The 13,249-nt window shown below is 32.2% G+C and overlaps 1 protein-coding gene across 1 annotated transcript; it reads left to right on the top strand.

Annotated features, from left to right (window-relative positions):
• The first annotated feature begins 979 nt into the window (after positions 1-979).
• On the top strand, positions 980-12,702 carry LOC145636707 (F-box/FBD/LRR-repeat protein At1g13570-like). Its single transcript, XM_081688269.1, has 4 exons — positions 980-1,112; positions 10,950-11,794; positions 11,994-12,164; positions 12,433-12,702. Exons 1-4 carry the CDS (start codon positions 980-982, stop codon positions 12,700-12,702), a joined length of 1,419 nt encoding a protein of 472 aa, XP_081544395.1.
• The last annotated feature ends 547 nt before the right edge of the window (positions 12,703-13,249 follow it).

Raw genomic sequence — 13,249 nt, 5'->3', positions numbered from 1 at the left:
TTACAGCGACTACGTTTTAACGTAAGTATTTAAAATTCTTCATTCATTCTCCTAGTTACCTTTGTCATGATTTCTTGTGTGCATTGTTGTTTTGTGAGTTGCTTCGAATTAATGAATCTTCTACCTTTCCATCTCTTAAACATGTAGAAATTGAGACCTTGGGTATAAATAATGATTTAGAGGTTATATAGTATCTACTAGCAATTTCGCCAATAAATATCTTGAGAAGATGAATGTTGTACTTTATGGTAGTCCATGGCCTTCAGGCTATGAACCAGAGTTTAAGTTACATTTATCCAAGAAGCTGATGCACTTTAGCCGAGCCTCGCCAGCAGAGGTTGTTTTCAAGGTGTAACAACACAATTCTATGTTATAATTTTACTCTTTAGCTCCCATCCTTTCTACTTCGTATATGCTTAGGAACAATGGGCATTTTTGTGTAGATATTTTTGGTTGTGTTTTTTTATTTTAAATGAGTACTTCATAAATAAAAGGCAAATTACAATCTAACATATCTAAAACAAGAAACTAACAACAACAAAACCCACTTAGCTAAACCAAAGAGGGAAAATGAAGTAAATGAGTACACCCTTGTGCATCAAACCAAATTCATCGGAGCCCGAATAACTAAAAGGTTCTTACTAAAACCTTTTCTTGGACCAACCGTTGCTAAACGAACCAAACCCTTGGAGAATGACAGATAATGCATACGGACACTAGAGAAGGGAACCGAAAATTGCCATAATTCCAATGCAACATCCCGGTGGAAGTGGAGTAGTAACAATACACCCGAAAGTTGAAAGCACCATGTTGCCAACAAAATGACTCATCACATGACTCCACTCTTAGGGATTGAAAAGCATAACCCCCTCCTAAGAGTCCGGGAGCCAAACCACAAGAGTCGAACTTTTCCTCGACTCTGCCATAGAAACCTTACACCAAAATGCAGGTTTATTTCCTGCAATTCTACCTATATAGAATGCAAGAAAATGGATGGAGGACTTTGCTTACCACAAACATTAAAGATGGGGAGCCTCCTTCAATATTGACATTTTTAATGATGATTGTCTTTGCCATCATCAACACCAAAACCGACACTGGGATGATAGTCGGTGAATGAAGACCTAAATCATCCCGTAACCAAGAAGCAACAGGACAAGTGAACAAACCTCTCCCCTCAAACTCACCTTCTCCCTGCAAATTCCAAACACAGGGAATATTTCCTACCTGCATAAATACCGCTAGCCTCTAGAAAACAGCACAAACACAGAGGACATCGCCCAAACTATCAAAGAGGGAAGCCGTACATGCAACATGACAAACCCTCTTAACACGATCCTACCCCGAACAAGCAACTAAAAAGGCCAGCAACCAAACTAGCAAAGGATTGAATAACCTTACAATCCCTAAAACCAATCAAAAAGGCTCCAAGAACAACGATAACACTTCATAACCCTCCATAACTAGAACTACTCTATTCAACTCTTACTCATGAACAAGCAGAGAAAGAGTATTATTAATAAACAACAACCAAACTAATAGAGCTACCCGAAAAAGCTCCAAATCAAGAACAACAACACAAATATTAAAAAGCAAAAATCAAAGCAATATAACAAGAAACTTAACAGGAAAAACATAATTAAAGGCAAAATAAAAGAAACAAAAAAGCCTTACTAAACAAAGTAAGGAAAAAGGCACCCCGCACACACCCACAAGATGGAACGAGCCACCAGAAGAAACACACGGAACCCAACCAGACTTCACCAGCAGATGTAAAAAGAACCAAAAGATCAATCATCTAGGCCAACGTAAGAACAACCGCCTCCCCTTAAACTTGAATTGAGGAAGAAAACCCTACCCTAAACTTCACCTTTATCGTCGGGAAACTATTAACGGAATTCCTTTCGACGGCGACGTTAAGGATAGCCTTGGCTTCTTGTATCGTTGGATAATTGAATTAAAACACTAGACAACACACCGAACTTGGCCAAATCACCGATGAAAGAAGAAGAACAAACCGGTTCCCAAACGTCCTTGTCTACCTACCGTGAAAGACTTAAAAAATAAAATTAAGAACCAAAATTAAAGACTCACCAGCGATGGCTATTAGATGAGCGTCGATCGCCGGCGAGTGGGGGTTGAGAAAATAGAGGAAGCGGTAGCGCCAGTGGGAGGATAAGCTCAGGATCCTAGAGAGAGAAAGGAAGCGGTGATTAGTTTATAAGATGTAGTTTATTTCTTATGTTGTTTTTTTCTTTGTTGTGGTTGCTATTGTAACAATTTTACATATTTACGCCTTTTTCTTCTTTTTGATGATTAATTCTATCCTTTGTTCAGGAGGCCTTAGGCCCTTAATTTCTCAATCCCCTATCGAACATCGGCTTGGATTAGGAGTCTTTTCTTTTTTAAAACGTAAAATAAAATTATGCACATAATTTACTTAATATGTGAATTCCTAAGTGTATTGTAATTTTTATATTGCCGACTCCGTCACTACAAGAAATTAGCTATTTTACGACAGCCAAAATTTGTCGCAAAAATAGCAAAATCCGTCGTAAAAAATAGTTGCGACAGTCAACTGTCGTAAATTGTTTGTCGCAATCAGCGTTGTCCCAAAAAAAAAAAAAAATCCGACAGTTTGACTTTCGTAAAGAATTATTGCGACATTTTTACTAATTTCAACGATGGATTTTAATTTTGTCGCTGCAATTATTTTACAATAATTTTAAACTGTCGTAAGTTGCGACAAAAAACTAAACTGTTGTAAAAAATGGTTTTAGCAATAGCTAGCCGTCGCAAATAGCCGTCACAAAAAAAATAAAAAAAAATAAAAACGCCTATCCCCTGCCCCCTTTACCCAGGCCTCCCTTCCCCTGCCCCCACAACAACCTTTCGCAACACCGCCGACAACCACCTACAACTCTCCTTCCCACCACCACCTTACACAAAGAAACATTAAGATCTTATCTAAAAATTAAACCCCAAAAAAAAAATGAAACTCAAACAAAATAAACCCAGCATATAATAAGCACACATAAATGAAAAAATAAAATAAAAAATACATAAAAATAACAAAACATCAAACAAGATATACAAATATACTTCCAATAAAAAAAAAAAAAAAAAAAAAAAAAAAAAAAAAAAAAACCCACAATATATAAATCGAAAAAAATAGGAATTATCCAAACAGTACAAAATTCAATTCGAATAAACAAGCCACAATAAATCCAAAAAAATAAACGAATTATAACAAATTGAAACAAATATCAACACGAAAATAGACGATAAATAAAAAAAAATCATAGGAATATAAACGAACAACAAAAAAAACGGCAGTATAATCACAAAATAATGAAATTAACCAAAAATATCAGAATATAAACAGAGACCACAATAACAAACACGAAAAATACAAAAAATTAAACATACCTTCAAAAATTTTCTTCTTTTTGGTTGTTGATTGTCAAATTCGATCATGAAAACTCCAAATCTGGAGTTGTTATGGTCAAATTTGATAAATAAAACCCCACTGTCATGAAATTAAACCTCAATTCGCCATATTTTAGAACACAAGAAAGAACAGAAAGGAGGAAGAGAAAGAGAGGAAAGAAGGAGGATGAGAAACAAAGAGTAGACCGAAAAAGAGAGAGGAGAGCGAACTTAAAGAGAAGAGAGGAACTGAGAAGGTGGAGAAGAGGAGAAAGAACCACGGAAATGCAGAGGAGAGAGAAAATGTGAGGGGAAATAAAGAGGAGAAACGACGGATTAGGATTTAGGGTTTGGTATGGGCTTGTTGAATGTGGTATTTAAATACCATTATTTTTTTAAATAAAAAATCAATTCTACGACAGCTTTAAGCTATCACAAATTGCGACAGTTTTTAAAATCGTCGTAAGTTGCGACAGTTTGAAGCTGTCGTAAATATTAATTTTTTTAATAATTATTTTTAGTGTCCATTGCGACAGTTTATTGGCTAGAAACTGTTGTAACTCAACGACAACTAAAAAAACCGTCGTAATATTACGACAGTTACAAAAACCGTCGTAAAATTAAAATATTACGACGGTATTTTTTAGCTGTCGCAGGAAAAACTGTCGTTATTTACCTAGATTCTAGTAGTACGTTTTTAATTACAAAATAAGTGAAATTCAAGTGAACAATAATGCGATACACACAATATGCACATTGAGTTCAATTTATTGCTTGTGTCATCAGCTTGTGGTACCTATTACTCCACGCGTCACTTGATGTTTACCCAATTTTGGGCGTTCCCAAAAAATTACCATATATATCATACATGTATGTAGACGGTATTACCATAGATCACAACTTTACTCTTACAATAAATTGAAAATAATATTCCACAACTTTACTCTTACAATAAAATGAAAATATAACCTTTTTTTTTTTTTTTTTGTATGCACCTTGAGGTTTGAGCCCTTGAGGTAATTCTCATCAAATTGCTTCAAACATCACCTACAAAAATTGACAGAATTTTGATAATTGGGATTAATGGCATTGGAGTCCACTTGTCAGTCAGTATACATCCTACCTTTTATTTATTTATTTTTTATTTGTTTTTCAATTCATCAAGTTCCTAACTTTCTTCATGCATTAAATTTCTAGGTTTAAAAAAAAAAAATTCCTATAACATTTTGTCTTTGTTGATTGTATAAAATGCAAATATTTTGGGATTATTTTTGAGGTTTTAGGGTTGATTTGTTAGACAAACTACTAATTCTCTTTGATTACAATTAGATGTGAATTGGATTTCAAATGGTCTGTAATTTGAATAATTTTTCTGTACTGCTATGAAGTTTGATAAATCATTGAATTTGATCATTGTTGGCAAATTGCGTGATTAAGATTGGATTTTGTCCGAAGATCCGATCTAATAATTTAGAATCTCCTATCCGATATTAATTTCAGGTCAGATATCCGATCCGAAAATTTCGGATATTGGATACCTATTCAAATGTGAATTTTCGGATTTTTGAATATCCGATATTCAAAAAATATCATAAGTAAGTCGGATTTGGAATATCAGATAATAGATTTCTGATCCAAATATCCAAAAATTAAAATAGGGTGTTTATTATTATATTATTTTACAAAATAATAATTTAAAAAAACAAAAAACATAATTAAAAATTCTTAAATAGTATCTCAGATATTAGAAATCTGTTATATCGGATGAGAAATTTTCGGATATCGAATATCCAAAACTTTATGGATTGCAAATTTTATAGTTTTCGGATATCAGATATTCGATTTGTGTTCTCTTCTACTTAATTAAAGTTATTCGATTCACTCTATGAGGAAGTCTGATCCAAAAGTAGGGATGACAACGTGTAAGATCTAGTAGTACGCGAAACCGAAATTCTTAACATTCCCATACCCATACCCTACCCGGACCGCCCTTACGGTCTAAACTTCAAGACCCAAACACGGACTCTATAGGTCTAACATGGTTAAGATTGGGTCTAGATCCAATTAGGGTTATCCTTTACCAACTTTTTCCCAAATTTTTGAATGTCTATTGTTGAATGTATTTGTATGTAGTACGTGCGTGGAAAAAAAAAAACCGATTAATGTGACATGTCGTAAAGTAATTATGTAAAAAAATTGTTAGAATGATAAAAAAAAAATAAAAAAACAAATTATTGTCGTCTACGAATTGATAACATATTATAATTCAAAGTCTTGTAACATTAAGTGCACAGTAGTGCGCGTGCATCACCAGCCCCCCCCCCCCCCCCCAAAAAAAGAAAGAAAGTTCAATTAAAAAAAAACAAATCAAAGAGACTAGGTATTATATATAACCGGTGTGGCGGTGTCTTAGAAGCTAGTAGTATCACTACCACAACTTTGTTCAATTGTTTATTATTATCTCTATTTTTTTTCTACCTCCGTATCTTTTTAGTTGACACGTATTTTTTTTAGGAAGTTTTTTTTTTTTAGTTGACACGTTTCTTTTTGGGGTAACTTTTTTACCTTGCATTTACAAGCTACCCCGCTTGCTTTTTCATTCTCTCTCACTCTCTCTCCTCTCCTTAATATATGTGACTAAATCAAACGAGTCAACTAAATAGAAACGGAGGAAGTATGTTTTATAATTAAAAGAGACCGGTTATATCTAACAACCGGTCTCTAAGATCATTTTACTTTTTTTTTTTTATTATTATTTTTTTGCTTTTATAAAGAGAGAGATTGGTTCGTAGAGTGGTATGAGTTTGAAATCAAGATTGGGGTTAAAGTGGCATCGGGTTGGAACTTGACACTTAATACCATGTGTTTAGTTCGATTCTAGAATGGAATATCTCACTATTCCCTCCTTTTATGTGATACCTAAGGGAATGGAATAGGTCAAACCCACCTCCCGCCAAAGTTTCTAAAACTCATACCTTATGGGTTTGAGGTATGATGAGTTTAAAATTCATACTTTAGACAACCATACATATGGTATGGGTTTTAATCATTCTAAATCCATACATCATATATATTTCGTGAACCAAACGTCCCCTAAGAGTAATGTGTGTGTACTATTTATTTGTTACATGTTATTTGTAGTACTTTTGGCTTGTAAGACGAATTTTTAAAGTACTACTCCCTCCGGTTTTAAATACTTGCTCCATTTCATTTTTTTTTTTGCACTATTCATTTATCCTACTTTGACTAATGTTTGTGATTTATACATAAGAAAAAATATAGTCGTGTGGGTACTTGTTGGAATCATCTCAATGAATAGATTATTAATTTTCAATTGTTAGAAGTTATACCTATTGATAATTAAAGATATTAGTGATCAAAGATTAACATTGGCATGCGTGTCCAATAGAAATGGAGCAAGTATTTAAAAACGGGGGGAGCATTTGCTTATTTGGCTGTAGTATGGATTTTTGTGTCCTATTTTTGAATTGAAATCAATTTGGTTTAAATATAATTATTTTTATATAATTTTGGATTGAAATCAATTTTGAACTATTGAAAAAATATATATTTTCACATGTGATCAATAATTGATGGTGACTCACCATCTTGGAAATCATGGATCTGCCACTAAGTGCACAACTATAAAGTTAATATGCTTCCATTTTATTTGATTCATTGTTGATTTATTTGATTTTGAAACTTTTTCTAAGTAAATTTATTATACAAGTCTATATGAGTGTCTATGTAGGTATGGGTCTTAAGAACCCGTAGGTAGGGTTAGGGTAGGATTTAGATATAAAAACATTATATCCAAACTTTATATCCTACCCGATGCCACCTAGACTCATACCTTATTCACTTACTCGGACCCATAAGTCTAGAAAATTAAGGCCGACTAAGGCCCTGTGCAAGTTGGTCCCCAGCACAGGGCCTTAATGGCCCAATTTATTTTCAGGGCCCTAAATTGAAAAGCAGAGTATAATTATCAAATTTGTTGCTATAATGTAATAGACCTCCTTGATGGTTTAGTGGTAGAACTAGCATAGTGCCCGTGTGATGCACGGTTTACAAATTAAATTATTAAACCCGTAGGAAAAATAAAAATAAAAACAAAGGTAGTTCATTTACTATTAAAGGACTTGGTTACTAATGGTCAATAAAAAAAAATTAAAGGAACGTTATTTGAATAGTATTTTATGTTACTTGAATTTCTTTTAATTTTTTATAATGTTATTTTATTAATTGAAAAATAATTGAATAATACTCCACATAGCTATATAAGAAGTGGACTAATTTATTTATATCTCCCGTTGAGAAAAAAATAAAATTTTCTTATCATACCATCCGCATCAGTAGCTACAATCAATCTAATATATACATGTTTTATTTACCCGTCGCACTCATTAAATCTATAAACACAATAATAACCTTATATTTGACCTACCAGAACATATAATTTCCTAAGTTAACCATTGTGCCAAACATTATATATTATATAATCACATATATAACCAACAACTGATTAAATATAGTATACAACACAAATACTTCGTATATAGGTATGGATAATTGGATACTGATAATTTTATATAAATAAAATATACGGAGTATATATTACTAAGATTTATCCCTACCTTAATTACAAAAAGGTTAACAAAACTCTTATAATAGTGCATGGACATTTATATATCTAAAAATGTTCTTTTTACATATATTTTCCCCCATTTAATTTTAAAAGCCTTAAAATTATCTCTTGAATTCACTAAATTGATTTAAAAGGTTATGTTTATTTCAATATTTAAAGCCATTTACTATTTTCATTTCATTTTGTTTTAATTTTTCTATTTAGAATTTATTAGACTATTAGGTTTCAAAATCGAAGTCAATATCTTTTTACCGTACAATCACTAAATCAAAGTCGTTCAACTAAAGTTTTGGACATTGCATAGCTACACAACATCCAACACATTTAATGATTACATGCAAATAATTTTTATAAAACTACGCATTCGATATAAGTTATTAAACAATTTAACTATATATACATTTTGATAGGTTTATATCTTTCATATTAACAAAAATTACGCATTGAGTTTTGGGTGTCCTATCCGGTTCACCCTTTGGGCTAATCCAGATTTGAGGATCAATTCTAGGTTATTAGGTTTCATTCCCCTTCCGATTGTTGTTGTAGGGGAGCGAACACAGGTCCTCCCTACCTAGTGTAGTCTCAATCACCGCTACACCAACAACCAATTGGTGTAGTGGTGATTGGGACTACACTTGGTATGGAGGACACGTGTTATAAAATATTATATTATATACATATACTTTTTTATATTATAAAAAATATTATATTATACACATACTATTATAGTTAAAAGTATTATTATGTATAAAACAACATAAATTATTGCACATGATTGTTGTATATCTAGTATAGTACATGAGCAATGCACGATTTTTAAATCAAAATGTTAGTTTTTCTAAAAAAAATTCATAAGTAATAACATTATTAATACGAATATTACAATTTAAAACACGAGTAATAGTTACAATTTATATCTATCCCTTTTCTGCAAATGTCTAATTCAATTTAACTTTTATTCTTCTTGTTTAGATTGGTTATTGGTTCAGTTTTTTTTTTTTTTTTTTTTTTTTTTTTTTTTTTTTTATGCAAGAAAAACAAAAGGTCATTGGAAAAGACATTGTGTAGAAAATGAAAGGCCGATTAAAATTAAATTTATGTTCAAGATTATGTATTTTTTTCCAAGACAACATTTTGGTTCAGCATTCAGTATTTGTCAAGGAGTACAACAAACGATAAAAGTAATTTTTACACTATTTTGTATCTTTATAAAAAACTTTTGTATTCATCCGATTACTTGAATTGAATTTAGGATAACTTGTAGACTATTTTGGGTAACTTTTATCAATAAAGCATAAATAACTTTCATTCATTACAGGGTAGCTTTTATAATAGGTGCACAATATTTTATTGTACATCTAATTTTTTTTAAATGTTTGTATTGATTTCATACTTGACGTCAAACTAAATTCTATCGATTTTATTTAATTTTCATTAAAAAAAAACAATAGTAGCCTTTCAAAATATGAAATATTTGTTTCCTTAATCATGCCACTTTAATCATATTTTTTTCAAATTAATTATTATTCTTTAACTTACTATAAATAAAGCTTGGAAAAACTTTATGGATTATTTCTAGTATTGGAAAGTATATATTTATTATAAAAAAATTAAATCAATATTTATGTTAGGAAATCATGAAAATCTTATGCATGTATAAAAACTTGCTTTTATGGTTTGAAGTTTAACAAAAATAACTATATGCTTTAATATGTAAACAATAATTATATAGATATATTTTATACATAAGATAAGCCAATGAGAGAGTGACATTTGTCATCCTCACATTGAGGCGCTTGTCTTTTAGTATAATATATAGATAGATAGATGAGCAAATGTAATTAGAGCAAGTTTAGCTATTTTTCTTGAGTTTTAAAACTTATGTTTTCCATTTTTCTTGAGTTTTAAGACTTATGTTTCCCAATTTTCTACTTAAATCTCAAGCAAGTCTCTAGTTGAGTCTTGAAATTCCAAGACTCAACTTAAGACTTGAGATTGGGACCCACCTCAATTTTATTTTTATAATTTTTTTAACACTTTTCTACATATAAAAAGATAAAAAAATAAATAAAAAAATATGTCATATATTTGAGTCTTAGGACTAAAGTGATAAATTTGGACAAGTCTTGGGGTCTGTTCCCTTTAGTTCAGTTCAGTTCAGTTCAATTCTTAATTTGCTTTTCTCATAAAATATTCAGTTCATCTCAATTCAGTTAATCAAACAGGCCCTTAGTGAGTTTTAACAAGAATTTGATGACATTATTTTCATTTGGGGTCACCAAAAATGATATGATGTCATATCCAAGTTTTAAGTTACCTTGGTGGTTTGAGTTCAAACCAACAGTAATACAAGTTTTTTATGCCTTTTTTTGCTAATGGTTCTTCACATTTTCTATTTCTTTTCTCCTTTTTACTAAGGTTTTGTTATAAGTTTATAACATTCTTACTGTAATATATTTTTCACTCTTTTTATTTAATATAGTTTATAACATTCTTACTGTAATCTATAATAGGCGCTGAAAGACTTTTGTAGAAATTTTAAGATTATCCTTCGTATCATATACTCTGATTTTTGAGGATGGTGGTCTTCCATATATCTCATAAATGGGATTTTTAAACAGAAAACATTTTCTAGTAGGAAAAATCAAAATACATATGCCAAAAATATATTTTTCAGATGTGTAAAGTGGTAAAACACTCAATAATCTAGACTTGGGTGTAAAATCTATTTGTATCTGTTTTCTTGGTGCCTCCTCAATTGGCCTGATTTATGTGAAGTTTAAATCATGTATTTTTGTTCTGTTATAAGCTTCGATTAATACCAATTTCCATTATTCGATTTGCTGATAGCTATCTGTTATTTTTGTTGCAGGAAACAACAAGCAGCTTTGCAAAGAGAGCAATGATATTATCAGCAATTTGCCGCAACAAATAACAGAGCGTATACTAATGCGCTTACCCTATGATCATGCTGTGAGGACGAGCATCTTATCTACATATTGGAGGTATAAATGGGTTATGCTTCCTAATATAATACTTGACCCAAAGTTCTTTGAATGTGTCCTGAAGAGGTTTAAAAATCGAACTTGTGAGGCTTCACAAGCATATTCGGATATCATAAGCAACATTTTACTTCGTCACATTGGCCCTATTGTTAAATTTGTTCTTTGTATCCCCTCTTGGTTTCCATTGAAAGCAGACTTAAGTCAGTGGTTGCAATTCATTGCTCGTCATGGCATTAAAGAATTTACTCTGGCTAATTATCATGTTCAATCACCAAAGCTGTCTTCTTGTCTGTATTCTTTTGAGAACTTGAGGGTGTTGGAACTCTACAATTGCCATGATCTAAATTTGCCTCCAACATTCAAAGGATTTCCTCACCTTAAAGTCATGGATCTAGATTTACGCGGTGCAGTACTAGTTGGACCTTTAGAGGAACAGACGTTGGAAAATCTTATTTCCCTTTGCTCGAGGCTAGAGCACCTCAAACTAAATATCAATGCAAGTTTGACAATTTGTGCTCCAAATCTTCAAGAACTGGTTGTGAAAGGCAAGCTCTCTAGTCTATCCCTGAAAGACACTCGAAAAATAAAACTTTTAGCAATGGATGTGGAACTTTTTGAAGATGATGGGTTGAAGAGAAGCATGAATGAATTCTTCGGTAGCTTGCTCAGTTGTCGGACACTTGTTCTCGACAAAGAATTCTGTTTACCCATGGTAAGTACGATTTTAAACTTAATTTTTAAAACAGGTGTGTTTTGACAAAAAAAGAAAAAAAAAATTATAAGATGGTTTTCAACAAATTCTGGTTTTGATAAGATGGTTTTTCAACAAATTTTCTTTGGAAAAAAAACCTAACCAGTCTTTGCATTTGTTTCCTTTGTCCTAATAAATTGTTGATCATATTGTTTTGCAGCATAAATGTGAATTATTCTGTGATGTTGTACCTCCTGAAAAGCTCGGAAAAGAATTGGAAGCTTTACAAAGTCTTAGAATTATGAAAGGACCATTGAATTGCAATTACGCAGTCCCTTTTATCCTCTGCTTACTTCGAAGCTCTCCTCATTTGCAACAGCTATTCATCCATGTAACTGTCCTCATCATTAGCTTATATCATGCTCACATTTTTTTTAGAATGCCCCAGATTCTCGTGGTGAGAAATAAATTTTGTTTCTCACGTGACATTTTCATAAATAAACCAACAACTTTATTCAACTGTGGAGCCCACAATAACGAAAAAGTTGTTGATTTATTCACGAAAATGACCCTATGAGAAACAAATTTCGTTCACCATGAGAAACATGGAATTTCCCTATTTGTTTTCAGCTTACTTTACTCCTGTGTAAAACATTCAGGATAGATCGTTTAAGGAATGTTCTGGGAAGAGTGTTCAGAACAAGGGAAACTTCACACTTCCTTGTCTTAAATACGCTGTATTTAACTTTAAGTTGATGAGGAGCGTGGAGTTAGAGCTGATAAAACTTGTACTAGCATGCTCTCCCGCTCTTGAGGTTATGGCTATTGTGCTCAATGAGCTTTTCTCCGATGAAGAAAAGTTACAAGTAGAAAATGAGTTGAAGCGACATGGCCGAGCTTCGCCAACTGCAGGGATTATTGTACTGTAAAGCCTTGAGACTTCAACATACACAACTAGGTGCGTTATATAAGAAAACATGCATGCTGTGGAAAATATATATTCTAATTTTATGTGTAATTTATTTTGCAAACCATAACTTGTCATACACATTTTAAGGCTTTGTGACACCGTACTAAGTAGGGGTCGGTTAGAATTAACCAATTCACCACGTCGGTCGGCTACTCCGATGATACAGCTCTACTTATTCCTAGATACAGAAACACCACTAAGAACAATTGAGAGAGGAACCTTGGATACAGTAACACCGCCAAGGGTTAGGGAGATAATACTCTACCTAAGAACACTCAAAGTGTTTAATTATATTTCATGTAAAAGACTTGCCGGTTAACGAGCTACAACCATGGCTATTTATAGCCTTCATTAGCAACTACTACAACTACTAGAAATTAATGCGAAGCTAGCTAATTAAATGCAATGTTGAATTTCAACATTGCCGACATGAGGGGTATGGGGTGCAGACATGGAAGTCTTCTAGAAGAAGTTTTAAACCTTGTCAAACTCTCCCGGTTGCAGAA

Source organism: Chenopodium album, chromosome 1, assembly GCF_948465745.1.
Source record: "Chenopodium album chromosome 1, dcCheAlbu1.1, whole genome shotgun sequence".
NCBI classification, from domain to species: Eukaryota; Viridiplantae; Streptophyta; class Magnoliopsida; order Caryophyllales; family Amaranthaceae; genus Chenopodium; species Chenopodium album.
This window is presented reverse-complemented; position numbering and strand designations above follow the sequence as displayed.